Source organism: Miniopterus schreibersii, assembly GCF_964146895.1.
Source record: "Miniopterus schreibersii genome assembly, chromosome: 7".
In the NCBI taxonomy this organism is placed as follows: Eukaryota; Metazoa; Chordata; class Mammalia; order Chiroptera; family Miniopteridae; genus Miniopterus; species Miniopterus schreibersii.
The window spans coordinates 40855558-40882303 of record NC_138108.1 but is presented as its reverse complement, the minus strand read 5'-3'; the positions used below and the strand labels follow the sequence as shown (position 1 = coordinate 40882303).

General features: G+C 35.7%; 1 protein-coding gene across 3 annotated transcripts in view; it reads right to left on the bottom strand.

The window, feature by feature from the left end:
• Positions 1–26746, bottom strand: part of SP3 (Sp3 transcription factor) — a 54851-nt gene that overhangs the window by 5752 nt on the left and 22353 nt on the right. For all 3 annotated transcript variants that reach the window (XM_081143047.1, XM_081143048.1, XM_081143049.1), the window contains exon 5: positions 4982–5174. In XM_081143047.1, coding sequence (XP_080999173.1) covers positions 4982–5174 — 193 coding nt within the window. The remainder of the gene's footprint in view (positions 1–4981; positions 5175–26746) is intronic.

Genomic DNA, 26746 nt, shown 5'->3' with positions numbered 1-26746 from the left:
CTTAGGACTACATGAAATAAATATAAATAAAAATTATCTTTACAGTTAAAATTCCCTTCAACTTAACCATGCAAAGAATACTCAAAATTATACATCAGCAATATAATAAAATACAGTTTTCCACATCGCAAAATTTGACATTTGTTATATTTCAGTATTGATACCAAGAACAGGGCTTGGGAGATATATGCTTAGATGGATGAACAGAGGTATCTTATCCTAAGCAAGAAGAAAATCTTTTTGATTCCATAGCTGGTATTCAAATAATATTAAACACTACTCACGCTTTAAAAAGAAATTAGGCTAGTTACTGAATAAAAATGAGTTTATAAAAAAAACATTTTAGACTCACAACTGTCAAAATCATATTATATAAATTTTGCAATGTTTCTCTGAGATTAACAAAGGTACATTTAAGAACCCCCCAACTTCCCCTCCTCCCCCAATCTCAGTCTAAGCTAGAGCCTATAAAACTTCTATAAGCCTGAAAATCCTCCTGTATATAATATACCTATCATTTTTCAAATTTTACTGGAAAAATGCGTATTTCCCCACATTTATATTTTAATGTACTCACACTCAGTAGCATGTGAAATTGCCATAGGACAAACAGTGCTAAACGGTGCAGTGCTGGCTGTTAGATGCCATAGGTGTTCTGAACAGGGAGACATCAATGTGGGCTCCAGTAGTTAGAGAAGGCTTCGTGGAGGAGGTGGGTAGGATTTAGATAGAAAGGAGGGAAGGCATTCCAGGCAGAGGAATAGCATAAGTAAAGACAAGGAGGAGTCATGCTGTTGTCTCAAGGGCAAGGATGTCATAATCTAACACAATTCTAGTTTCTGCTCCAGTCCACCCCCAATTTCTGCAACTCTTTTCAAAGAGCTGAGTTGAGTGAAACAGATTTTTCTGGCTCACCTATAATGCCAAAGTCTTAACCAAAGCCAATGTGGTTTCCATTTAATTTAGCTTTTTAAATTTATTCTTAAATAGCCCTAAGAAAAAGAGCATTGCTTGTGGCTACTGGTGTACAAACCAATTTTACATATTGTGTTCACCATAGCAATTTCACAGAGAACCCAATTTGGTTCACTGTTATACTCATGACTTCTTACCTCTCTTCTAAGCCTACCACTCAGGTGAATGAATCAATGTGCTTTTATAAACTCAAAAGTGCTATTTTACTAACTTAGCAAAATTTAGCTTGAAAACACTAACAAAAGCACAAGATTGTAACATATTACAGCAACAAATCTGGGTTCTCAAAGAACCAAGAAACCAGGGAAAGATAAAGATATTCCTCATTATTAAAGATACTAAAGTTATTCTTCATTATAAGGAAATAAGAAACATTCATTGTTTGGAAATGGGACAGGTATCTAAGAAAGAAAATAAAAACAGATGGGCACACATAAATATATAATTTAAGGGAAAAGCTCAAAACCCAGGTTCAAGTTTTCATTTAAAAAGGAAATTTTATTCCAGAGAAGATCTAAATATGCTAGATAATGGATTTATGGTGTGTGATGTTAAAGGAAGGAAAAGAACTGAAGTAAATTTCTCAACAAACTTCAGGTAACAAAAGATTTAGCCATAAGTTTTCTTCATAATCATTCCTCTAATACTCATCATATAACCTGAAAAAGGAACAATTTTAAGTTTCTACTATTCTTGAGTGCCTAAGCGTGCTCCAAATAATTTAATCATGCCAAGATAAGAGTGACAGAATAAATAAAGGTAGAGGGATTAAGAAAAACTAAATAAATCAAGTCTTTCTTTTGATTGGGATAGGATAAACAGGACACAAACTGACACACTGACAAAGAAAACAGATTTTGCAAAATAATTTTTTAAAATATGGATTGATGTTTAATCTACACAAAACCTACGTAACAGTAATACCTTTAGAATCTATTTCACTTTATAAAAATTATTTGTCTCTTCCACTTGAGTAAAAAATTTCTGGCCCGGCCAGGCGTGGCTCAGCGGTTGAGCATCAACCTAGGATCCAGGCAATCGGGGTTCGATTCCCGGTCAGGGCACATGCCCGGGTTGCAGGCTCCATACCCAGTCGGGGGCATGCAGGAGGCAGCCAATCAATGACTCTCTCATCATTGGTGTTTCTATCTCTCTATCCCTCTCCTTTCCTCTCTCTGTAATCAATAAAGATATATTTAAAACAAAAAAATTTTCTGAAGGCTGGTTCTGCTTAACAAATATTGGCTAAATGGCCAAATGAATACTATTTTTTATATTTAATTATATTTTATATCTTGCTCAAAAGGGTAAACAAATGAAATTTAGTTCTCTAAATTAATGCCAACTTACACATATATTTTTTTAAAAGAATATGAGAAAAAAGGCTAATAATCTAAATTTTTTTTTTTAAGTACCACCTATCTCACCTTTACAGAACATTTTGGACTATTTGGGATTTACTATATATGTTATGCTTTTATTAGACATAGCAATTGTCAATGATACAACTGTGCCTGCCATATATACTGAATTTTGTTCAAATGAGTTGTAAGAAACAATACGTTTGTCTTAAGAACATCAATTTTGAATTGCTTAGAATAAGTTATTTTAAAATGAACTCACAAAACTTCTAGAAAAAATATAAATAGTTTTATAATCCTCAGGATTGAAAAGATTTTTAAAAGCAGGACAACAACAAGGCATCTCATAAAAATTGATCAACTAAAAATTTGGGGCTTAAAAATGTTTGCAAACTTTTAAGTGATGAAACTCATCTTTACTTGTATAACAATGCAGTTTGCAAACCACTGACATAAAGTTGAAAAGCAATGTAAAACCAGAAAAAATGTGTATGACAGAGTTAAACACACAAATTAACAGATTCACAAAAGACATAAACAATTCACAAAATAAATTTTAAAATGGTAAAATAAACATACCAAAAAATGTTCAATCTCACAAATAAAAAATATACTAAATAAAACAATATTGAGGTACTACTTTTTATCTGTCAGACTTTAAAAGGTTTGAAAAAAATGACAAAATCCATTATTGGCATGGGTATAGAAAAGCAAATACTCTCATGCACCACTGATGGAATAAATTGATACAGGCTTTCTAACAGACAATTCCCTTTGATCCAAGAATTCCACTTCTGCCAACTTACACTGATGAAATAATCAGACAAATGTGCAAAGATGAGTGGGTTAGAACGACAATAAACTCCCAAAAAAGATGTTAAATTCTTATGTATTCATACAATATACTATACAGCCATAAAAAAGTTGATACAAACTATGGAGACTCGGAAATGTGGTCACAAAAATTTTCAAAATGAGAACAGACATGTAAAGCAGTGAGAATAAAATGACTGTACTTTAAAATATACGTCAAGTCTGAAAGAATATACATAAAAATGTCACAATGGTTATCTTGAAGTGGGATAGGATTTTGGAATTCTTTTATACTATTCTATACTTGAGTTTTTATGAGCATGTATTAGTTTAATAAACATATATTTTAAAGATTTTCATTTTAAAGAATAAGTAAAACAAGCCAGACCTTGATCCTCAATTAGATTTGACTTTCATAAACAATTATCTTGAAAGATCCTCAAAAAACAAGTTGATTTCAAAAATTACTGCCTAAATAGAATTCCATTTACTTATTTATTCACCAAACTATTTCAAATAAATAAAATTTCAAACAACTGAATAATTACCAGTAAATACAAATATCTAAGCATCAGATGCAGAAGCAAATTCACTTAAGAGGCATTAGTGATAAAGTTCTGGAGTAAGAAACTGGGACCAGATACCTGTCCTATGTGCTCATATGAGTCACTCGCCTCTATATGCCTCACTTGGAAGACTATCTAGGAACACAGTAAGCTCTCAATGTTATAAGTTATTATCATTACTGTCATTGCTAACTGGCTGATCAATGTGCAAATCAGCTAATAAGATCAACTCAAAGGCAAAGTCTCTATTATATCAAACTCATTAACTGTATCAACAGCATTTTTGTCTATTTAAACAGTGCATTTCAGAGAGAGGTATGGTTAAGGCCTTTTGCTATGACTGAAGATTTAGCTAGTATGTCTTTACAGTTCTCAGTTTTTGGTCTATATATTTCAAAGATGTGGGGGAAAGATAGCATGACTACTAAATCTTCTTGGTGAAAATTTCGTAGTATTAAGGAATATACCCCTATCTACCCATTTGATGATATTTACCTTAACCCTACCTTGCCTGATATTAACATTGCTATACAAGTTCTCTTTGTTAGCATTTGCCTAATCAATCTTTTTCCATCCTCTTAGCTTCAACATTCCTGTACCAATTTATTTGAGGTGTTTCGTCTAATCAAAATAAAGCTGGATTTTATGTTCTTTAAAAATGATCTGAGTCTGCATCCCTTAATTATTAAGCTTAATCCATCCACATTAAATTACTGATCTGTTTTGAGTTTATTCCTGTCATGTTATTCTGTCTTAATGTTTATTTTTAAAAACACTATATTGAAATATTACAGTTCTACTTTTTTAAAAATTCCATCATTAAGCCTTATTATTCATTTCTGTTGAAAATGAAAATGCTTATAGTTATCAACTATTTCTGAACTTGTGTTTATACAACTGCTATTCTCAAGCTAAGAATCATCTTTCTATCTGTATTTAGGCAAATCCTACTGCCAATTTGCAAACAGGCTCATTTCTGAAATGGGCCTGTTAAATGGCATCTGTTACACTGTTGTTTTTTTAAAAAAAAAAAAAGAAAGAAAATAGCCAACCAAGTAATTTAATTTTAAAAAGTGTTTAGATTTTAAAGTTTTAATTTCATATATTTTGTTCTTAACTTTTTCTGCCACACTCATACATACATACACACAAAATGATCATGTAATGAATAATATCCCATAATTAAGTGATATGGCATGCAGTATTTCAAAAATTAGGGTGATGATATAAGCAGTCTTTAAAAAGAAATGTTTCATGTGTGCATACCTCCCACCACCTTCTTTACAGTTGGGACAGGTGCAAGCTACCCTCCGAAGTCTTTTTCCTTCTTGATGTTGTTGGTCCCCTTCTTCATCTACCACCTGTACTCTTAAATGTGTTAGATCATTGGTATTCAATGTAGAATCACCACTGAGCTGCCACTCTTCAGGATCAGGTTCTTCTTCCTTGATCCTAATATCTAAAGAAGAAAACAAATACAGATGAGAAGCAGCCCACTGGCCCAAAAAAATAGCATGAAATCTGAGCCACACTACGGTAGAAGTGATACTACATAAAAATCAAAAAGCATCTGTCTATGGAGCATAATTACTGCTCCTTGCTGTGGCTTATTCTTTCAAAACAATCTCTTTTATTCTAAATATCAAAGATTAAGCCAAAGGGGGAATAAAGCCAGAATGAGCATGCTTTTTAAAAAGGCTCATTAAGAAAAACAAGTGATTTTTTTTAGCAAGCTCAGTCATAAACAATCTGAAAATTCAATAATTGTTCAGATAGGCAAAAAACCCAATGGCCAATTTAGATTGGAACAAATTTTAAACCTTAAACCTCTCTTTCACAAACTGTATCAATTATGCCTAGTCTGTAGGTACTATGTGAATGCAAAAACAAACCACCAAAAACCAAAAAACAACAAAAAGCAATGACAACAAAAAAAGGTAGCATTCACTTGAAACTGTTACACACTTAAGCTTTAAACTCAATCATTACTAAAATATCTAGAATGGCCATAACATCACTGTGGAAGGAGGTACAGAAGTATGAGAAAGAGTTTCTATTTTCAAGGAGTTTTATTATAAACCAGACTGGGAAACAAAATGACAATGGTGAAAAAGAGTGAATATGGTAGGAAATTATGTCATTTTCTCAGAAGAGATAAACATCTTTATTTATATTGATAATGATACATCATTTTCCACTAGAAACTAAGAGTTTTTAATCTTAGAAAACTGACTTTTTTAAAGAAACAATACATAATTTACAACAAACACTGAACATAACCATTTTTAGTAAAACAAATTCCTACAAAATTTTGTCTTGATTTATGCAAACTAAAAATCTTAATGAAAATTTATAATTTTATATCTATGTTAGTCACTAATAATTGGGCAAAAATAGCTTAAAATATTAAATGTACCCCGACACTACTGAATTTACACTAATGAAAACTAAAATGTATAACCAATCAAGAAAAATGGCTCAAATAGTTTAAAACTAGTTTATTTTATCAGAATAACCACAATCAAGAATCAGGAGGAAATATGGGAAAAGAAGGGACTCCGGCCTGAGCAACAAAGCATACGATAGTGTCAATCACTGACTTTGGAAACAATGGAGAAGATCCAGGTGGAAGTGAAGGACAGTTAATGAGCTCAAAGTTGAAGGTCATGGAGTCTAAACTGTTTATGATACATAAAGGAAAAGAAGCTAGACCTACAGGTCTGGAACTCAGAAAGAAGTACATGCTAGAGATACAGAAGTTACCAAATATATATACGCCGTGATGGAATTCATCCAAGGAAGTAAGTTAAATTACTCAAGGACTATGAATAGAATGAGAAGAGAAAGTAGCCTATGAGGAATACAAACATTTAAGAACAGGTAGAAGAGGAGGAACCTGCAAATGAAAGCAGCAGCCGGGAAAATGTGCTACATTAAAGAAAGGAAAAAACCTGTTTCAAGAAAGAGAAGAAGTGATCAACATCAAATACTGCAGATAAATCAAGAAAGAAACTGACTTAAAGTGGACAAGAAGCGAGAAACAAGTACAGTGAAGTTTTTCAAGAAGTCTGACTTAAGAAAGAGACAGAAGCATGGCAGTGAAAGGGGATCAAGGAAGAGGCAGAGGGAGGGACTTTTTTGTTTTGCTTTTAAAGATAGAAAATACTTGAACATATTTAAATACTTATGAGAAAGATCTATTACATAGGGAGAGGTTGAAAACACCGGAGTGAAGTCCCTAAGTCAGAAGAGGATGATGATTTAGAGGTTTAAGCGATGGAGCACAACCACCTCTTCCTCTATTATATGAAGGAAGAAAACATACAGGCACATAATTTATCCAATAAATAATTAGCTACTAGGTAGCACAAACTGTGCTAGACCTCAGATGCAGAGAGAAATGTGATGGCTGGAAATTAAGGGGAAATTGGTTTCTACTTCTGCAGTAAAATAATGACTAAGAATTAGATACATGTAGCCCTGATTGGGTGGCTCAGTTGGTTGGAACATCATTACATACACCAAAAGGTTGCAGGTTCTATTCCCTATCAGGGCGCTGACCTAAGTTATGGGTTTGATTGCCAACGGGGCGCGCAAACAATCCATGCTTCTCTCTCACACTGATGTTTCTCTCTCTCTCGCTCTCTCCTTTCCTCTCTCTAAAAAACAAAAACATATCCTCGGGTGAGGATTAAAATATTTAGATACAAGCAGCCCCGCTCAAAGCACATGCGGAAATCCCGCAAATGTGTGACTCCTGCGTGTCTCCCCCAAGGCATTCACCTACTTCCTTCCACGGCTGCCAGGTCACTGGAAAGACGCACTGTGGAGCCCCTGGTGGTGGAGTCAGGCTGCCAGGTGGCAGTCCAGTGCGCCCTACATATGACTTACTATGGGCTAGAGGCTCCCGTGGCCTCTCTCCCCAGCTGTGAACATGGATTTCAAAACTCAATCTTGGTGTGTTAGGATTCTCTCGAGAAACAGAACTGATAGGATGTGTATTTATAGAGAGGGCTTGTGAGGACTGGAAAGTCTGAAATCCACAGAAGCCAACAACTCAGGCAAGAGCTAATGCTGCAGTCAGAAGGCAATCTGAGGCAGAAGTCCATCCTCCTCAAGGAACCCATGTCTTTTCTCTTCAACTGGCTGGACGAGGCCCACCCATGACACCAAGGGTGATCTGTTTTACTCAAAGTCCACTGTTTTAAATGTTAATCACATCTAAAAATGCCTTCATAGCAACATCCAGAATGATGTTTGACCAAACCGCTGAGCACCATACTCTAGTCAAGCTCACACAGAATACGAACAATTATAATTGGTAACTTGTCAGTTATCTTCAAACTGATCCATAGGTTCGTTGTATTTCCAATTAAAATCCAAGGGATTTTTTAAAAAATTGACAGGCTGATTCCAAAATCCACATGGAACTGCAAAGTAACTAGAATAGTCAAAACAATTTTGAAAAAGAAGATCAAAGTTGAAGGATTCACACTACCTGGTTTCAAGACTTACTAGGAAAGCCATGTGATCAAGACAACGTGGTATTAGTGAAAGGATAGACACATAGGTCAATGGAACAGAATGTAGTCTAGAGATCGATTCGCACACATCAGTTACTTGATTTTCAAAAAAGGTGCAAAGGCAATTCAGTGGAGAAAGGATAGTCTTTTTAACAAATGGTACTGGAACAACTGGATATCCACAGGTAAAAATATAAATTTGTTCCATGTTTTGCAACGTATTTTTTTAAATAGGATCTAATGTAAAGCCTAACCCCAATAAATTCAATTAAAAAGTAAAAAATACATAAATGTAAAACCTGCAACTATTATACTTTTAGAAGAAAACAGGAAGAAATCTTGTGACCTTGGGTTAAGAAAAGAATTTTTAGGTATTACACAGGAAGTATAACTCATAAAAGAACAAAATGATACATGGGATGTGATAAAAATGAAGAACTTTTGCTCTTTGAAAGACTTTAAGCGAATGAAAAGGCAAGGCACAGGCTGAGAGAAAATATTTACAAAGATATAGCTGAAAAGGGGCTTGTATCCAGCATATATAAAGAATTCTCAAAACTCTATTTAAAAAAGTTTAAAAATAGGCAAAAGCAAAGATGTGGATGACAAATACAAACATGGAAACAGTAGTCAATAGGAAGATGCAAATTAAAACTACAGTGAGGTATCACTACACGCCTATAAGAATGACTAAAATTTAGAAGACTGACCATACCAAGCATTGGTAAGGATGTGGAGGAACTAGTGGTGGGAACATAAAACGGTATAATCATCTTCCAAAAAAATTAAACTCCCATGCTGTAACCCAACCATTCTACCCCTGGGTATTTACCCAAGAGAAATGAAAGCATATGTCCGTACATTTAATTGTATATGACTTTTTCGCAGCTGATTGGTAACAGCCAAAACTTGGAAACAACCTACATGTCTGTCAACAGGTAAATTGATAACAAATTGTGATACAGTAAGTCCTCACTTAACATGGTCAATAGGTTCTGTGACTTTAAGCAAAACGACATAACAAAACCAGTTTTACCACAGGCTAGCTGATATAAACAAGAGTTACATTTCTATGACATTTCATTATAATAAGGAAACTACGTTGAATGAAAACATTATCTGAGGACCTGTTGTGTATTCACACAATGGAATACTACTCATAATCAAAAGGAATGAACTACTGATACATGCTACAACATGATTAAAACTCAAAATAATTATGCCAAGTGAAAGAAGCCAATAAAAAGGACATATACAGGCATGATTCCATTTATATAAAAATCAGGAAATGCAAAGTAACGTAGTTAAGTACTTGCACGAATACTGCATAGTATTAACTTTTACAAGTTAAATAAAAGATATAACATATGGATATCACATATCCTGAGTTGGTTAATTTTAAGTTCACAAAATGAGGGATTTTATCAGGTATTTTTAAAGCTATTCGTCTTACATTATTTGTGACAAGACAGCAAGAAAAAAAGGACAAAATACTAACATCAAAAATGAAGAGAGTCTAGAGACAGAAGAAAGATTTAAAGACAGTATAGAGAACAACAAAAGGCAACTGATGAGAGAGGCAACCTTACTGAGGAACCTACCTGCTCCTATTGCTAATTCTCTTACTGGAACCTACAAAATACATTTAAAGAATGTGTCCTGGACGTGGATACTTACAACTTAGTTTTCTTTCTTATTGAATCTGAATACAACGTAGGCACATAAAACTTAACACCTTGCTGACCGGTCTCAAGATAATTCATGTCTGCACTTACATTAATTTAAGTAATTTTAAGGTCTGAAAGCAAAGTAGAGTCTTAAAAGAGCGGAAAAGTAGCCGGCCTCACGGGAAAGTCCTGGCTTGAGATAGCCGGTGTTTAACATGTCCAAATTGAACATATCTTGTCCATCCTCCAAAACTTCTCCTTGCATTCCCCTTAAAGTATTATAAGTCACCTAACTATCAACTTCAGGTGAGTCCTGTTAGTCCATTCCCAGCCTTTCATCTCTCTTTTGCCAATCCATCTTCTAACAGCCTCCAAAATTTTCTTCCTAAATAAAAATTAAATGTCATCACTTTCCTGATTCAATACTTACACTAATTCCCTATTTCCTGAAGTGTAAAGTCCCAACTCATTAACTTGGTTGGTATTCAAGGACGTTCTCAATCTGGTCCCAACCTGCTCTTCCAATTTGAGTATTAAAACACTGAAATTCTCATCCTTTTCAGAACACATGTTCTTTTTCTCAATGTCATGCCCTTGTACATGCCTTTTGCCTGGACTGTTTTCTAGCTCTTTCCCTTTTCATCTAACTTTCCTTTACTTATCCTTTAAAACTAGTTCAAACGTTATCTCTTTTACACATGCTTCTGGTAGAATTATTTATTTACTGGCTTATATATCCCTTTAGATAATGAATTCTTCTTTCAAAACTGCTCAGAAAATACTGACTAAATGAACAAATCTCCCCTAAGGAGAAACTTCCAATATAGGAAGTTCCAGGAGACTTTGCCCTCTGCTTTTTTATGCTCCTGCTTTTTTATGCTCCTATCTACAAATAATACATACAGAGAAAATTTTATAATTCAAAAAGTCAATTCATATGCACAGGACCACAAAGTGCTCAATAAAGACAACAAGTGTTACACCCAATTTTTAATCATTTCACTTGTCCATACGCATCAGGGATATTTTAGAATCTTAATCATAAAATTAATTAATCTATTAAATCCTAAATAATTCCCCTTTGCCAACTGCATACCAATTTAATACAGACACCTTAAAAATAAATCTTCAGTACCAGGCAGTCAAGTTTACTTCCTCAATATTTTAATATAGGTGATAGGAAAAAAATTTTTTCTGTGCTGTATCAGTGTCCAGTGTGGCCCCTAGTTATTCTTAGGAATCTACTATTTATAAGACTCAGGAGAAAGGAAAATAATAATCTATCAATGCCCAGCCAGCACGGGTCAGCAGTTGAGCATCACCTATGATCCAGGAGATTGCGGTTTGATTCCTGGTCAGGGCACATGCCTACATTGCAGGCTTGATCCCCAGTAGGGGGCATGCAGGAGGGAGCCGATTAATGACTCGCTAATCACTAATGTTCCTCTCTCTCTCCCTCTCCCTGAAATCAATAAAAACGTATTTTAAAAATTTCTAAAAAAAAAAAAATCCATCAAATTGACTCAAAAATATTAAAAGATACTCATTATTATTAGATATCAGAAAAATTAAAAACACAATGAGATATCCTATACACCCACCAAAATAGCTAAAAATTTTAAAACGGACCAGCCAATTATTGACAAAGTAGTGAAACAGCTGAAACTCTCCTACATTATGGAGGGTATGTAAATCAATGTAACAACTTTGGAAAATCTTGTGACTATATCTTCTAAAGTGGAACCTATGTATACCTTATAACCCAAGCAATTTCATTCCAAGAGAAATTCATAAACATGACAGTAAAGTACAAAATTTTACCCTAAATTATAAACAACGCATATCCATTAATATACTGAAATGGAAAATAAATCATGATACATTCACTGATATAATGGAGTATGTTAAAACAATGAAAATTAGTTTATAAGCAACAGGAATGAATGTCACACACATAATTTTAAACAAAAGAAGGCACACATTATATATAGATAAGACATATAGATATATAAATATAAATTCCATTTATATAAAGCTCAAAATGGGCAAAACTACTTTATGGTGGCTGCCTACCTTTAACAGGGGTAATGACTGGGTACAGGGAGATTTCTGGGTTACTGGTAAGATATCATTTCTTTTTCTTTTTTTTAACATATCTTGATTGATTTGAGAAAAGAAGGGAGAGGGAGGGAGAGAGAAACATCAATGCTAAGAGTCATTGATCACCTGCACACACCCCTACTGGGGATTGAGCCTGCAACCCGAGCTCTTCCAGGAATCTATCCTCGATCTCCTGGATCATAGGTCGATATTCAACCACTGAGCCACGCTGGCTGGGCAACATACCATTTCTTGATCTGGGAGGTAGTTTTTTCTCTACGGTCTTTTTATAAAAATTCATCAAGTTATACACATATGATTTGTACATTTTTCTGAATGTATATTGCACTTAAATATAAAGATTATTATAAATAAAAAATTTTAAGTAATCTATAAAACATTACCTAGGAATTCTGCTAAAGACAGTCAACACCTTTTGTTGTGGCTTCATTTGCTAACAGCTTTGATAATAGGGTTTTATGTGAGGTGGCAAAACAAGAAAAGAATTAAGACAATTCTAAGGTTTTTGTCCTAAGCCACTATGAAGATGAAGTTGAAAGATTGAGGGAGAGGAGTCCCAATCAGGGACCCATTCTTGGATATGAAAGTCTTGAGGTGCCTATGAAATATCCAAATGATGATGTTGATCAGGCAGTTGATGGATTAGGTACGGCCTGCAGATATGAATGTGGGCAAAATCAGCATACATAGTTGGTTACTAAGAGTCACCTGGAATGGAGTGTACATAGGAAGAAATGCTGGGGCACTTCAAATTTTACAAGTAGAGAAAATGAAAAAAAGAATGAATTCATTTGAAGAACTTAATTATAGGTGTCAAATGCTTGATTAAGTCAAGTAAAATGAGGACTGAGAAATGACTTTGGATGTTAACAATGTCGTAATCACTGGTGATCTTGACAAGAGATGTTTCACAGTAGAGAAGGAAGGACACAACCCTGCCTAGAACAGATTCAAGAGAATGAAAAGAGATGAATTGGAAACAAGTTTATACAACTCTCTCCAAGAGTTTTGTTGGGGGAAAAAGTACTATAAAAATGGCATTGAAATTCCTAAACTAGACCACAAAGGTAGATTTAACACAAAAGAATACCTAAAATAGTGTAAATTAACCTTTCTATTCAGTAGCTATACTTGTATAATACAGGGGTGGGCAAAAGTAGGTTTATAGTTGTAATACAAATAAATAATATAATAATACAAAAATAAACTGTGTTTTGCATACCGACAACTGTAAATCTACTTTTGTCAATCCCTATATAGATTAGCAATATAAAAAATTAATATGCTTATTTAAACTTGAGTTTTGGTACTTACGGAAAAATCAGCTTAAATGCAAAAAATGTAAGCAATGGAAACAGAAATTCTCAAGGAGGTTTGCATACACATTTAAGAATTTTATAAGCTAACGGCACTGGTTTCTTATTATGTGAACTACCTCAAAATGTTTAAATTTCCTTTTCATCTGGCCTGTTATGTGACTAACAATATCTTTGTCCCATGATTATAGTTGTTTTTTCAAGGCCTACGCCCAATAAAACAAGTTTACAAAAAGGATATACAAATGAAAAAACATTCCTGCAAGCCTGGGCAAGAGTTGAAGGAAAAGAGAAACAAAGTTTCAGTGATTTAAAAAAATACACACCATACAGTTATGAAGACTAATTTTCTTGTATAGCCAATGGACAAACACAAAAGTATAGAAAAATACAGCTTAACATATTACTAATACATTTTACATAGAAAAATACGAAATAAGGAAGGTGTGATAGAAGCACAAGGTACAGGTGTGGTTGTGGTGGTGAAGGTTCGGATGGAACCAACTTCCCACAGCCACCACTCAATAGCACTTCTGACTTCAAAGAGTTTGGCTGCTTTGTGGATTAGGAAGAGGATGAAGTCACTGATCTCTCCACATCTTCTTGATTACTCAACACCAGCAGTCAAGTTCTGAACATGGATCCCATAAATGTGCTTATTAATTGAACATATATACATAATAATACTCTAATCGACTATGAAATATTACAAAACACAATTAGATATATGAGAAACAATTTAAATTGTATTATTGTCATGACTCAGTATTAGACATGTCACAACAAAATATTTAGGCTGAGTTTCAATGTTATCAATAGCAAATGGAAAGGTGTCTACCATTTTTTGCTGCTTTAGTGATACTTGCATTGTTTTTTCTATTCAATCCATGGTTTCTTTATATAAATATTAAAGCCACTTGTCCCCTCTGAAGGTTAAAACCAGAAAATATAAATCCATTTAATCCAAGCATACATAGATAGCAATATGCAGCAGCATACTAAAAGTACACAAGTATAGGACTGAATGGGTATATCATATGTAACATACACACAGCTGACATGGACCTTGTGAAGGCACCAATGGTAATCTGTATAATCATTTATAATGAACACTGGTAATTCTGGGCATGCTTAGATTTCTATTGAAAATATTACCAGAAGAAAATGTTAAATGCTTTCTCCTAAAACTATTTCATAATTATTTACCAATAAAGCTAATAGAATATTTAAGATAAATTCTTCACTGGTATATTAAGTCTAGAGCATATATATTTAATTTAAATAACACTAGATAAATATGAATTACAGTACTGTTGATAAAATGAGACATTCTCCTTTATCAATAGCTTTCATTAGGATTTTGTTGTTCTTATCAAAGGCTTTCATAGTCTCTGCCTACCTTCAATTTTAAGCACTGATAAAATTTACTTCATTTGATTCTAAAAGTGTATTTACAGGTCTCCTTTAATCAGTTTCACCTGCCATAAAAATCACCTAAACATAATTAAAGTATAATCCTACAAGATCTCATATATTATTTTTTTATTTTTTTAACTATATCTTTATTTCAGAGAGAGGAAAGGAGAGGGAGAGGGAGAGAGAGAAACTTCAATGACGAGAGAGTCATTGATCGAGCCCGCAACCCAGGCATGTGCCCTGACCAGGAATCAAACCCCGATCGCCTGGATCCTAGGTCGACGCTCAACCGCTGAGCCATGCCCGGCCGGGCTCATATATTATTTTAATTAGGTTTTTACACTCATAACTATTCAGATTCTTTCTTATGAACATTTCAGAGCTCCCAAAAGTCATTTCCAACTTTTCTTTCAAGGGGATACTTCTAAATCATAGACATGGATCTCTAAATATAAAACTTCACTAATCTAATCAAAATAACATTTTAAGGGAAGATTTTAAAACCAAATTTTATTCCTTTTCAAAATTATCTATAACCATCCCTGCTTTAACATTAAGCAATCTCTTTCCCATAAACCCATCTCCTTAGATTTGGATCATTACTCCTCTGTGACTGCCCCCTCCCCCATTTAAACTAATCTTTAGCCCGGCCGGGCATGGCTCAGCAGTTGAGCATCGACCTAAGATCCAGGAGATCGCAGTTCGATTCCCAGTCAGGGCACACGCCCGGGTTGCAGGCTCGAACCACAGTCGGGGGCATGCAGGAGGCAGCCGATCAATAACTCTCTCATCATTGACATTTCTCTCTCTTTCTCTGACCCTCTCCCTTCCTCTCTCTGAAATCAATAAAGATTTTTTTTTTTTTTAATTACTCTTTACCTCCTGCACACCCCCTACTGGGGACTGAGCCAGCAACTTTTTGGTGCATGAGACAATACTCAACCAACTGAGACACACCAGCCTGGGCTCCTCCTCCTATTTTTTTTATAGCAGTTTTCCATAGCTTTTTCTACCCAATTAGAGATTATACATTAATAAGATTATTCTTCCTATTAAAACTAGAAATACAAACTTTTATAGTATACACACACATAAACATAACTGGAAATAAATGATTTTTAAATATGGCTTATAAAGGCCTCATTTTGTAGTCATAACACAAATATATGAGAAAAAGACAATGTGACTTACAACTAATACACTGTAAATAGTGAAATATTAACTTTACTTAATCTGAAGTACTAGATAAGTCCTTGTTAAGGGAACAGCATTCTACTCTATCAGATGATGGTGATAACTTACACATAAGATTTACTACTTGTCAGACACTACTGCAAGCACTTAACATATAGTAACTTACTTCATGCTGCCAACTACCCTAACATTAGTATAGTAATATTTCCCCCCACTTTATAGATAAGAAAACAAAGAGGATAAGTACTTTGCCTGAAGTCACATGATAGAAAATGGATAGAGCCAGGACATAAGACAAAATTATGCGAAACCATACTGTAAGTGTTGTTATAGACCCATCAGTTCCCTACCAGGGCTACTTCCCAGGGATAGTAGGTTTAAATTGCCTCCACTACATATGAGTATGTAATTTTAATTGTAGTTTGATCAAATTAATGTAACTTTAAAAATCTGGGGAGGACAAAGAAAATGTTGCATATACATACAATGGAATATTGTGTGGCCTTTAAAAAGGAAATCCTGTCCCATCCTGCAATATGTATGAACCTTGAGGACATTATGCTAGGTGAAATAAGCCAGTCACAAAAAGACAAATGTTGTACAATTCTACCAATGTGAGGAATCTAAAGTAGTCAATATCACAGAAACAAACGTAGAAAGGTGGCTGCGCTAAGGGTTAGCTAGAGGGAAGAGGGGGAATGGGAAGAAGGGGAATGGGTATAGAGTTTCAGTTTTTCAAGATGCAAAGTTCTAGGGATCTGTTGCACAACAGTGTGAATATATGTTAACTCTACTGAACTGTACACTTAAAAATTAGGATGGCAAATTTAATATTATGTGTTTTCACCAGAATAAAAAAAAATCTGGCAAAATCTCCCTTGTTGCTTCCCACGCCTAGAGAGGGCTTATTTTAGGAACCTCACATATAAAAATCTTCAATGTCACAGGTAAGAAGTTCGGAATAACTACGAAGGATACACATCAAGATATTATTGCAGACAATATTCTTTCCTAAGGCTCCTCCCTTCCCCTACAGGCTTTAAAGACTAGTTTTTGTTTTTTAAATATATCTTTATTGATTTGAGAGAGAGGGAGGGAGAGGGAGAGAGATAGAAACATCAATGATGAGTCATTGATCAGCTGCCTCCTGCACACCCCCTGCTGGGGATCGAGCCTGAAACCCGGGCATGTGCCCTGACCAGGAATCGAACCGAGATCTCCTGGATCCTAGGTCGATGCTCAACCGTTGAGCCACGCCCAGCTGGGCAAAGACTAGTTTTCCTCTCTCCTTCAGATGTTAAAAAAAAAAAAAAAGACTACTTTAAAGCTACTATAGTTTTTAAAAAAAAAAGAAAAAATTGGCCCTGGCTGGTTTGGCTAAGTGGTTAGAGCATTGGCCTGCAGGCCAAAGGGTCGCAGGTTCAATTCTTGGTCAAGGGCATGTCCCTCGGTTGAGGGTTCACTCCTCACCACAGTCAGGGGCACATGCTGGTTGCCGAGGCAACCAGTTGATATGTGTCTCTCTCACATTGATGTTTCTCTCTCCTCCCCTTCCACTCTCTCTAAAAATTAATGGAAAAAATATCTCCCACTAATTAAAAAAAAAAAAAAAAAAAAAGAAAGAAAAAATTGTTTTCCTCCACCACTCACCTAGGTTAATACCAAAAAGGATGATAGTTCCCAGTAATCCCTAGCTATCTAAGAAACAGTAAAAAAAAAAAAAAAAAAAATGATTTACCAACAGCTATTACAACTGTCACTATTCAAATTCTAACAGTACCAAACATTCATCCTAAGAGTAGATTCGATTTTTAGAGATAACATAAGACAATCTGAAGTCACATAAAGTTAAATATTTAAACTGGGATATATAATATTGCTTGTTCTTGGTTCAAAACAAACTATGACCATAATATAAATTGTATCCTACAGTAGTTTACCTCCCCATCACCTAATCTTCTAAACATATCACTGGAATAAGGAAACACCTTAGTTCAGGCACTTGAGGACAAAATACACTGTTGTTTTTTATAGTCTTCTTCTTTAGTCCAGTAAGACCAAGGGGGAGAAATATGCAACAGCAATAAATTGTATATAATTTTTAACATCACCTCTCACAACCCTATTATCAGTTTTCATACCATCTACCCAATAACCAAACATATGTTTTTCTAGGTGTATGTGTATTTAACAGCCAGGACTGTTAAAATTGCATATAAATAGTTGATAAATTAGGCCTAAAGAAAGAATCCAAGGCTTCTCCTAAGAAATCTAAACCCCCCAAAATGAAGAAGACCACAGACCTCCCAACAGAGATTTTCAAACTGTTTCCTTAAAGGATAATGTGTCAGCAGAGATGATAAATATATGAGGTTCTAGGTCCTCACATAAATCAGAGCAGCCCCACAAGATCAGTTTTATAAACTGGAATCCCACCTAAGACTTCATTTGAGGAATGGGTTCTACTCGAACACTGGACTAAAACTAGTATCACTGCCCCACTGCTATGGCTAGAAAAAAAATAATGGTTTGGGTTTTTCCCCTACCTCCTCATTTAAAACAAACAAACAAACAAAAAAAACACTCCCTTAAGCCCTGGTCGGCTAGCTCAGCTGGCTAGAGTGCTGTCCTGACACACCAAGGTTGCCAGTTCAATTCCTGGTCAGGGCACATGACCAGGTTGCAGGCTCAATCCCCAGTAAGGGGTGTGTAGAAGACAGCAGACAGATGTTTCTCTCTCTCTCCCTTCCTCTCTCTCTAAAATCAATAAAAACATTAAAAGGAAGGAAGGAAAGAAGGGGGGATAAATGGCGATGAAAGGAGACTTGCCTTGGGGTAGTAAACACACAATACAATATATAGATGATGTATTGTAGAATTGTACACCTGAAACCTATAATTTTATTAACCAATGTGACCTCAATAAATTCAATCAAAAAAATTAATTAAATTTTAAAAAATGAGTGTAAATGAAAAAAAGAAAAAGAAGTAGTTTACTCTTCTTCCTATAAGAACATACCTGTCCCCTCCCTGCAGGAGATAGCCAGAAAAACTCATCTAGGTACAGCATCAAGCTCAAAGGCAAGAATCTGTGGATGACGTGGAAATAACCCATCAGGTCCAGATGTGGCCCCTCTTCACAGAGACCTATTTACTAAAACAAGTTATCTACTACTCTTTATACACACAATACACAATGACAGAACACAGTAAGTATAACCATCAAAACAACTCCCTTTCAAGAGAAGAGGAATGGGAGACACAACAGCCAGTGGTTCATAGCAATTCATAAACCCAGAAACAGATAATGCAGGGGGGCTCAATGCTCTGGGGGCAGGAGGTGCTCGGAGGAGTTTCTCAGTCCAGTGTTCTCTGTGCTCTTGGTTCTATCCTCTAGGTTTTTCCTTGTCTGTTATTCTGTCCACCACAAGTGAAGTGGACACAGAGAGTGTGCCTCCTTGGCTAAGCAAAATTCTCAGCCTGCTGGTAGAAGGCTGGGGGGGGGTGGGGGGGTGGAGACCAAGAACATTAAATCTCTGACTCCCTAAAAAAACTCAGAAAGTTTCTTATCTGGTCCATTCTATCCAGTTCCAAGTGCCGATATTTAGAACCACAGCTTTTTTTTTTTTTTCTAGATATGTCTCTCAGACTTACTACATTTACTTGCTTTCTTGCCCCATATTTTATTGATGCTAAAAGGGTAATTCCCATCACCAAAAATCTAAAACACCTTCCTTTTTATAATTCTCTTGTTCAGTTTATCTACTCACATTATTTCAGCTGTGTTATCACCTCCATTCCACAGAATTTCAGTCCTCTGTCTTGAGATTAGTCCTTTATGTTTACTACCAATAGTCATTTCAACCTAGGTCCACAAATTCAACCCACTAAAACTGATATATTTTTGCCTTCTCTACATCAGTTTCTCTTCCCAACTCTGACAATAATATGACCTTTTTTAAAAACACAAAGGACTCATCTTGTATTCCCAATAGCTAATCACAATTTCTGAAGATTCCTCTTTAGAAATGTCTAGCATTCTTTCTTACTTCCTTTATCCCCATTTACCTGAAACAGCCTCCTATTTTCTTCAGTGTTGGTTTCTTCCCATTCCAATCTATTCCTAGAATACATCTTTCCAAACACGGATTTATTCATGTAATTCATCTCCTCCAAAACCTTTAAGGGCTCCTTAAGTTAAAAATATTAAAATCCTCACTCGTAGTAGTATTCAGTGCTCTCCACTGTCTTACAAAATGTGTCCTATCAGTCACTAGTCCCCCCCAAACAACATCCCACCCCTCTACTCATGCTATTACATCATTTCCCAAAGTGGTCCTCACAATTAACCAAATTAAATACTAATCTCTGGAGATGTATAATCTAAAAATGAAAAAGGATGCTGCTTCCTTCTTTAGTCAGTGGTTTCTCAGAGAATTTCTGTAACTTATTTAATAATGCTTATTAATATCTTAACCATTTTGGGGAAAATGCTAGGCCTATTAAACTGTCTCCTGGATAGGCTGCCTCTGTTCACACTTATATTGCTTTTTGCCATATTAGTAAACATTTTCCCTTCATCTCTCTACAAACACAAATCTAAATTCCTCCACTGAAGTTCTCCCTTCTCTATATAGTCTTCCCTAATAATGGGAGCCCTCTTTGATTTTCCACTTCTCTGAACTTCTACACAATTATTTGTATCATGCAATTAGTGCCATTACATTGATTTATATTATCAATTACACACTGGTTTATATTGTTGATTACTGCTCCATGTGTCTGCTTTAAATACCCCCAACGAAAGTCTGTCTCTAGGGAATATGAACATGTACATACTTCTCTTACAGACCACACAGTATCAAAAAAGTGCTATTTTACTTATTTCCCTAAATACTGTTCATCCTAAGAAATTTGTTCAACTCTTCCCTTCTCTCAAGTTCTTGAGCTTTTACTATCCCTTTCTCCCAAGCAGGCTGCCAAAATTTAAGCACCAAGGGCATTTATAAAAAATATTTCTGCCTTTCCCTTTCATATGCCAAAAAAAACAAAAATACTTCACTGTAGTTTCATGCAACTGGCTAGTCTCCAAAATTTATCAACTACCTTCTTCATATTATAGGTGATAAAGCAGGAAAATAGTCTAAACAATCAAAATCCATCTTCAAGGAACCATAAAATGCTTTTGATACTTGTAAAACAAGCAAGCATTCACATCCCAACCAAGCTGTTACTATGAACAAGGCTCACTAACCCAAACATCACAGGGGATTTTGAAACCAAAATTAAAGTCTAATCTTACTTGTATGTTGTTTCTTTTTAAAAAATTACAATCCAAAATGTCTACTCACCAAAAAGAGGAGAGGATAAAACCTTTTTATTATAGCAAAACCTCGAATATATACATAAGTAGACTATAACAACCCCAGGGCATCCATTACCCAGCTTCAACAATCAACTCTGGGACAAGTGTTTCAGCTATATCCCAAACTACCTGTTATTTGGAAATAAATACCAGACATAATATTTCATCCACAGATATTTAAGTATGTACAACTCAAAGATAAGGAACTTACATTTTTTAAATCTCTAATCATGTTATTCTTAGAATAAATACATGAAACTTATAGTGTTAAAAGACTTTGGGGGGAGTCATTTAAGTCTTCTAAATTCTCTCATATGAAGGCAGGACTAAATCTAAAATTCCTTTTACTTCTCTTGGTTTCTTTCTCCCCACAGGTTTATGGGATGGTTTCTGAAACAATTCTAAATGTCAGGAATCTTTAAAAAGCTACAAATTTAATACAATTATACAACTGGTAGTGGTATGAAATAAACAGGTACCATGCACCTCACACATCTGAAAAATGTTAACTATTTCAGAAGCAAACAGGCAAAATTTATATTACATGTTATCATATAAATCTATGTTTATTCTGTATCTATTACTGATACTTCTTCACTCTTAAAAAAAAAGGGGGGGGGGCAGAAAGATGAGTAAGAAATTATTGCTGAATTCCAAAAGGAGACAAACATGTTAAGTAAAACAAAAAACAAAGAATATGTGTACTATTAAAGAAGCAGAAATTTAAAGCAGGCAGGCAGGTCAGGAAAGGCTATAGGACAAGATAGTAGCTAAGTCTTGAAAGACATCATCTACTCCTCTCTTTTCCTAAAGTTCAACATTAGCATACCATTTACCACATTACATTAGAATCTTCTACACATCTGTCTAACCCAATAGTTCTCAAAGGGAAGAGGGGATGTTGCTGGCAATATCTGAAGCCATTTTTTATTGGCATGACGGGAGGTTAGGGGGTGCTGCTGACATCTAATGGATAGAAGTGAGAGATGCTGCCCATGTCATTCACCTCACTTCATCTCATCACACTGATATTTTATCGTCTCACATCATCATAAGAAGAAAGGTGAGGACAGTACAATAAGATTTTGAGACCACATTCACATAACTTATTACAGTATATTGTTATCATTGTTCTATTTTATTGTTATTCTCTTACTGTACCTAGTTTATACATTAAACTTTATCATAGGAATGTATGTACAGAGGAAAAAGCATGGTATATAGGTTTGGTATTATCCCCCGTTTCAGGCATCCCCTGGGGGTCTTGAAACATATCTCTCAAAGATAAGAGGGGGACTACTATAATTTTTTTTTTTAAACATATCTTTATTGATTTCAGAGAGAGGAAAGGAGGGGGAGAGAGAGAGATAGAAACTTCAATGATGAGAGAGTCACTGATCGGCTGCCTAGCCCGCAACCCAGGCATATGCCCTGACCGGGAATCGAACCCTGATCTCCTGGATCCTAGGTCGATGCTCAACCGCTGAGCCACGCCCGGCCGGGCTATAAATTTTTTTTAAAAAATTGTAAATGCACCAGAAAGAGGAAAGGCATGAAAAACAGATTAAATGTTATTACAATAGCCTAGGAGAACAGTAAAAGCCAGGTTAACAAAATAAGAATGGAGAAGAATAGATCGCAAAAATATGGCAGAGATAAAACAAAAAGGACCTATACCTTTCTAATAGGAAACAGAGAAGTTAACCCTACACCTGCATCCAAGCAGCTAAAAGTAACTGGAGAAATAACACAATTGTGCTAATTACTCTGTTGGACACCCAGTAACCCCTGCAATTCTACATCTCACCAGTAATTTTACTTTCCAATTCTCTAAGAGATCCATTTCATATCTTGTTCCTTCTTAAATTTCTAACACCTGCCCTCTTCACCCATCTCAGCTTGTTTCTTATTACAAAAGGAAATTAGAAGAAATCTGACAACTACCTTATCTTCCTACCAACATATCTGCATCTGCAAAGCTCTATCCTATCTATGTCTTTCCCATTAAAATAAGATTATCCACAATGTTATATGGTCAACTCCTATACCGGTGTCCTTCATTTCTACTTGCCTTCTTAAAAACTTCCTCTATTATACCTTCTTCCTGCCTCATCAATTTCTTTACTGAGACATTCCCAGAAAAGTCCTCCTGTGACCTTAAGTCCACATCCAGCTACCATCTTCTATTTCAATGTTCCTCTTCTTAAGAGGGAAAAAAAACACCCTAAAATATTTGTCTATAATTACTGTCAATACTTCCTCTCTTCCTTTAATCTCTTTTTCTACTCGGGCTTAACTCCCCAGCACTCCACTGAAACCACTTGTCACCAACAACCAGAATCCCATTCTCTACCATTTTACACCCTCAATCATTTGAAAAGTTAAGTCTCTCCTACTTCCTTAAGGAGTTTATTCACTCAGCTTCCAGGATATATCTCTCCTGGGAGCTCCTTGTTTCCTTTGCTGGCTCTTTCTCCACTTCTTACCCTCTAAATGTTGAAAATGTTTTAGGATTCAGCTCTAAGGATTTCCTTCAATTTGGTTAAATTCTAGTTCCTGAATTTCTATTCAGTTCTTTCACAAATCTGCTATGTAATTTGTGTTACAGTCTCCAATTCTATTAAAATTTTTTCAAGCTTGGCTTTTATCACCTAGACCAGCAATTTTCAACCTTTTTCATCTCATGGCACACATAAACTAATTACTAAAATTCTGCGGCACACCAAAAATATATATTTTTGCCAATGTGACCAAAAAAAAAAGGTATAGTTTTGATTCATTCATACCGGACGGCTATTGTTGTGTTGGCTATTGTCATTTTTTTATTTAACAAGTTAAAGGAAAAGAGGTCAGCACACCTGACTAGTCAGGTATGCATGTTTTAAAAATTCTTGCAGCAGCCTGCAGGGCGTGGCTCAGCGGGTGAGCGTCTACCTAGGATCCAGGCAATCGGGGTTCGATTCCCGGTCAGGGCACATGCCGGTTTGCAGGCTAGACAGCAGATCAATGACTCTCTCATCATTGATGTTTCTATCTCTCTCTCTCCCTCTCCTTTCCTGTCTGAAATCAATAAAGAGATATTTAAAAAAAAAAAAATTCTTGCAGCACACCAGTTGAAAATCGCTGACCTAGAGCATAGTACAGTAAACATTCTAGTGTCTAGAGATACAATAAGTCCTATTTCTGTTATCTGTTGTTTCTCCTGGTTCTCACTCATGGTGTCTCATCACCTCAAATGCCTAGTCATCTTTAATTCTGTGATGGACACTGCATTTGGAAAACCTAGGAAAATAACTGGAGGCTCAGAATGATACTATTTTCTAATCTCTATCTATATTCTTTCCCTACTAAATTACTAATTTTCAAACCAGCTTCACTTCAAAATCACTAGGAGACTTTTATTTTTTTTAATATATCTTTATTGATTTCAGAGAGAGGAAAAGAGAGGGAGAGAGAAAGAGAGAAACATCAGTGATGAGAGAGTCATTGATCAGCTGCCTCCTTCAGCCCCCGACTGGGGATCAAGCCCGCAACCCAGGCATGTGCCCTGACCAGAAATCGAACTCCGATTGCCTGGATCCTAGGTCGATGCTCAACTGCTGAGCCATGCTCAACCACTGAGCCACACCCAGCCAGGCACTTGGAGACTTTTAAAATACATCTTTCCCAAGCCTCATGCAGAGCCATTAAATCAGAGTTAGGAGGAAGGTGAACACAAACTGTTGGCATTTTTAAAAAGTTCCCTGTGAGATTCTACCACGCAGCCAAATGTTGCAAATTATTACCCAAATTATTTCATCTGGTCACATTTATCTACAGTAATAACTCCAAAAATTTTCTCTCTAGTCCAACATGAGCTCCAGATTCTGATATCCAACTGTGTTCTCACTTGGATATCTAACAGGCACCTCAAATTTAACGAAGCCAAAACAGAAGTCTTAATTCTCCCTTTACCACATCCTTTACTTATTACCAGCCTAGCCAATCTCACTATCCTGTTTTGCCAGTATTACTGCATTAGCCTTTCCATTCAAACCCCTACCCCTTCATCTCTATCTGCCACAGGGATCTTTTTAAAACATAAGTGCTGGAGGGGATGTAGAGAAAAGGGAACCCTTGTGCATTGTTGGTAGGAATGCAGAATGGTACAGCCACTGTGGAAAACAGTATAGTTTCCTCAAAAAATAAAAAATGTAATTCCCATTTGACCCAGTGAATCTCACTTCTGGGAACATATCCTAAGAATCCCGAAACACCAATCAGAGAGAATATATGCATCCCTATGTTCATGGCAGCATTATTTACAATAGCCAAGGTCTGGAAACAGCCCAAGTGCCTATTAGTAGATGAGTGGATAAAAAAGCTGTAGTACTCCTACCCTTTTTGCTAACGTGGATGGACCTGGAGATTATTATGCTAAGCAAAATAAGCCAGTCAGAGAAAGACGAATATGGTACGATCCCATTAATATGAGGAATCTAATGAATAAACAAAATAAACTAACAAAATAGAACCAGAGGCATGAATACATGAAACAGACTGACAGATGGGGGGCGGACTGGATAAAAGCAGGTGAAGAGATTAGCTAAGGAACATATATGCATAGCCCATGGACACAGACAACAGTGTGGTGAAGACTTGGGGGGGGGGGTAGGCAAAGTAAGAGAAAATGGAGGATATCTGTAATAGTGTCAATAAAATATAAACAAATACTACATATTTACTGCTTAATTGATCAAAAAATAACATAAATAAAATGATGTCATTTCCCTACTCAAAACCCTCCAATGTTTTCCTATTAAAAAATAAAACCCAGCCCAGCAGGCATGGCTCAGTAATTGAGCATCAACCTATGATCCAGGAGATCTTGGTTCAATTCCTGGTCAGGGCACATGCCCAGGTTGCAGGTTCCGTCCGATCCCCAGTGGGGGGCGTGCAGGAGACAGCCGATCAAGGACTCTCTCATCAATGATGTTTCTATTTCTAACGCTATCTCTCTCTCTCCCTCTCCCTTCCTCTCTCTGAAATCAACAGACATATTTTTTTTTAAAAATCCAAATTCCTTACCATGGCCTTTATTATGGCCCTTGCCTACTTCCAATCACATCTTCTAACACCACTAAACTCCAGCCACCTTGGCTCATTCTCTCTTCTTGGAATCCTCTTTCCTGCAGATCTCAATATGACAGGCTCCTTTCTCAATGTTCAAATCTGTACCTTAATCTCTTTATAAGGAAGTATATTTGTCAACCATCCTACCAAAAATACCACATCCTCCAGGTTTCTCCATATTCCCTACTATTCCATAACCTTTCTTTTCTTCATAACTCTAAATTAATCACTGTGTTTGCTTGTCTTCATTCACTAAAACACAAAATTCATGGGAGTGGTGTCTTTGCCTCTTTCACTGTTGCTAAGATCGTAAAAAA